Here is a 3,519-nt window from a genome sequence, read left to right on the forward strand (position 1 = left end):
GCACACTGGATAAAGACCATAACTTATTTCTAACTCGATTTAAAATGCCAGACTCAAGCTCTTTTTTTTTTCGCTCGCTATTGTTTTCGAAGGGGGTACTTATTCAGCACTGCCCACTCGCTCGCAGCTCAGGATCCAGCCATCCAAGGCCAAATTCAGGCATGAATTGAATTCATTGTTGCTCTGATATTTTTTCTGCTTCTCCTTCCAACGCTCATTTAGTACATGTGGGTTTATTTTACTTCTTAAAGAAACAGGGGAAAGACAAATAAGATGGTTATGGGATTTGATTTTTTTTTTCTTTTCTTTTCTTTCTTTCGCAAGCCCTGTGGTTGGGGGCGCTACTTAAACATCCAAGGCAAACATTTCCTAAAGACCGTTCTGGAGTTATGCAACAGCGGTGATCATTAACTGTACGGCCATAGGCATAAATTGATGTGACATGGGGGAAAAGCTGGTGGGGGCCGCGAATAAAAATGGCTTTTCATAAGGGCCGTGTGCTTTCCACGCTGGGGAGGGTAGGAAGAGGAGAATGAACAGGGGCCGGGGCTGCACACAAAGCTCATTCATGTGATAATTGTCAGGAGCGAGCACGGTCCCCTCTGGTTTTGTGTGATTTGACCACGATGAACTGTGGGGCGATCTGATAAATGCACCACATGCTGAGGTCCCTGTACCGACATTGTCTCCGCGATCGGCGGTGCCATAATCCACCGCATTCATTTCTGCTGCCATTATCATTTCCAGACACGTAGGACAAACAGGCAGCGCTCGCCACCGCCAGCTTTATAAAAGGGAATTGGTAAGAGGAAGGGGCGGGGGGAGGGGGGGGGGGGGGGGGGGGTCTAGCCTTACTTATATTTCGCAAACATTGGGGTGCTATGTGCAGAGGATTACATGACTTTTTGAGTTCAAGTGTTCGAAAACCCATTGGGGTGAGTCAATAAAGGGTTGATGACCTTTTGTTGGAAAAAAATGGATTTTTAAAGAACTACGTGTTTCATAAAGAAAGCAGCAGAAACCCCCCGAAAGAAGGGGTCATGAAGCAAAAGAAAGAAGTTTGGTGGTTGAACTGATTTTTTTTTGTGGTGGGAAGGGCTTTGGAAAAGAGAAGTGTTGCATGAAACAGGCTCCTACCAGTGTAGTCGAGCGCAAGACCTTGCATGACAGGAAAACCAGCCGTCTGTGTGTTACTGAATGCAATAGAAAGCACACATCTATGGTTGTCCACGTCCTTCCATAACAACATCGCTGTTGCCATTTTCATCTAACAATGACCAGCCCAGATATTCAGCTATGGAGCTTCTTTGGTGTTTGACTTGAGAGGAGATACTAAAAAAAAAAAATCAATGAAATGGATCAAATTCATCTTTTACAGTTTTAGTGAATGTAGTTCCATAGAAATTAAACTTTACATTCCCCTGCTTCAAAAATAATGGTGATAATGATGATGGTGTCTGTTTTATGATCATAATGATAATGGCGACTACTTTAACAATCCCCTGGGTGGAAAAAAAAGCCTTAAAGCATTTCCTCTCACTCTCACTCCTGAAAGCGCCCGCCAAAGCTGCCGCTGGTGCTGGTCTCATCACTCCATCACTCCATCACTCCATCATCCATCACTTCATCACACATCACTCCATCCTTTCAGTCATTCATTCCTGCGTTCCATTTGCGGCTCCATTTTCCCGCCCACCCACTCCGCAGTGTGTGTGTGTTGGGGGAGGAAGGAGATAATGGCCGCCTGTGTAGTGCATCCTAGAGTCTTGCTCACCTGGCCGCCGCCTCGCATTATAGGAGTGCTGACTCCGCACGATGGCATCCAATTACAGGATGCTCGGCGCTCCTGCATGGCCCCTGCTTCTCTTGTGTTGTGTGTGTGTGTGTGTGTGTGTGTGTGTGCGAGTGAGTGAAGTGTGCCATGTACTTCTGCAGACTACATGGGACCTTCAGGAGTTAATGGCTCGCCCAGAGTCATTAATCTATGAGCTGCCTCAGCAGAGACTGGGTCAGGTGCACGCAGACGCTAATGGCCCATGCATGGAGGCGTTGTTTGCTTTACAGTACAGCCCACACAGTGTGTGTGTGTGTGTGTGTGTGTGTGTGTGTGTGTGTGTGTGTGTGTGTGTGTGTGTGTGTGTGTGTGTGTGTGTGTGTGTGTGTGTGTGAGTGAGTGCTTTATAGAACAGCCCAGTCCTTTATGGCTGTAAAGGGCATTTGGGCATTCTGTGTAGGCATGGAGGATTTGTTTGCTTTGAATGTGTGAAAGCAACTGGAATGCATTAAACTGAAGTGAAGGTGTTGGGTTGGGTGGGGTTGGGTGGGGTGGGGTGGGGGGGGTGGTGTAGCGGGGGAGTTTCCAGCCCTGTTCTTGGAGCACACGCGTTCTCAGGATTCCACTGCAGGAATTGTGGACGTCTGAAAATGATTTTCCATGGTTTCTTGAAATTGTAAACTTTTTTTTTTCTGTTTCTGTTTATGTGTCAGTTCAACTCAATCGAATGCGTGTTCTGTCATTTACGTTGAATTACATTAACGTTTATTTTTTAAACAAAATTGACCGCAGACGTCCTGGGTCTTTGTCCGGAGGGTGCAAGTCAAGGATCTACAAGAGAAGGATGAGAAAGAACCTCTTCAAAACTTAAAAAGACCTCTTCAAAACTCTTTAGAAAAACTCTTTCCAACGTGTCTTGTCTTGTCTTCATCCTCCCAATGTGTGTTCACCCTGTCATGTCTGGTTAATGCCATGTTGATGTGTTTGTCATCCAGACATGCAGAAGCCCCAAGTGGGTAGTGTCACTGTCTCCGACGTGTCGTGGGACAGCTTCCTGGTGTCCTGGACTTTGGAACGGGGCGTCTTTGACAGCTTTCTGATCGAGGTTAAGTCCGAGGGCGGTGAGGAGACGCACAACCTCACCGTGTCGGGCGACGTGTACAGCCAGGCCATCACAGGCCTGCTCCCTGACACCCTGTACAGGGTCATCCTCTATGGCTTCCATAGGGGCGCCCTCCTAGAGCCTGTCTTTGCCGAGGCCACTACAGGTACACACGTTCAGTGAGCCGTTCGTCACTTTAGCCGTCTCTTTCTCTGTTTCTTTCTTGCTTTCTTTCTTTCGCTTTCGTCATACCTCTGTTTTCCACACGCTCCAGCTAATTCATGTTGCATGGAAATATGAGCAGCTAGCCTCCCACATCTGCACTAGCGGTATGTGGCTAAGTATCATATCCACCCTGTTCTGTTAGTATTTTCCACCAAACCCTCCAGTGACCTTAATATTTATAACCCTCTGGTGCAGGGATTGCCCAGAAAATGAGATACAACTAGAGAGAAAATATATGGAGAATATATGGAAAATATATGGCCTTTTCATTTTGAGAAGCTGTTGTTGATAATGTCAGAGGAGCTTAGCTTTGCCCTCTCTATCCATCTGCCTGTTGAGGCATGCTGCTCTAATGCAAAACACCAGGACCACAACATCCACATCACAACGGTTATACATTCTCTTCTCTTACAATAAG

General features: G+C 46.6%; 1 protein-coding gene across 1 annotated transcript in view; it reads left to right on the forward strand.

The window, feature by feature from the left end:
- LOC122132373 (tenascin-like) overlaps positions 1-3,452 on the forward strand; it is a 14,418-nt gene extending 10,966 nt beyond the window's left edge. Inside the window, 1 exon segment of the mRNA XM_042707151.1 lies at positions 2,770-3,452. Coding sequence (XP_042563085.1) covers positions 2,770-3,059 — 290 coding nt within the window. The 3' untranslated portion in view covers positions 3,060-3,452.
- The last annotated feature ends 67 nt before the right edge of the window (positions 3,453-3,519 follow it).

This window comes from Clupea harengus, unplaced genomic scaffold, assembly GCF_900700415.2.
Source record: "Clupea harengus unplaced genomic scaffold, Ch_v2.0.2, whole genome shotgun sequence".
In the NCBI taxonomy this organism is placed as follows: Eukaryota; Metazoa; Chordata; class Actinopteri; order Clupeiformes; family Clupeidae; genus Clupea; species Clupea harengus.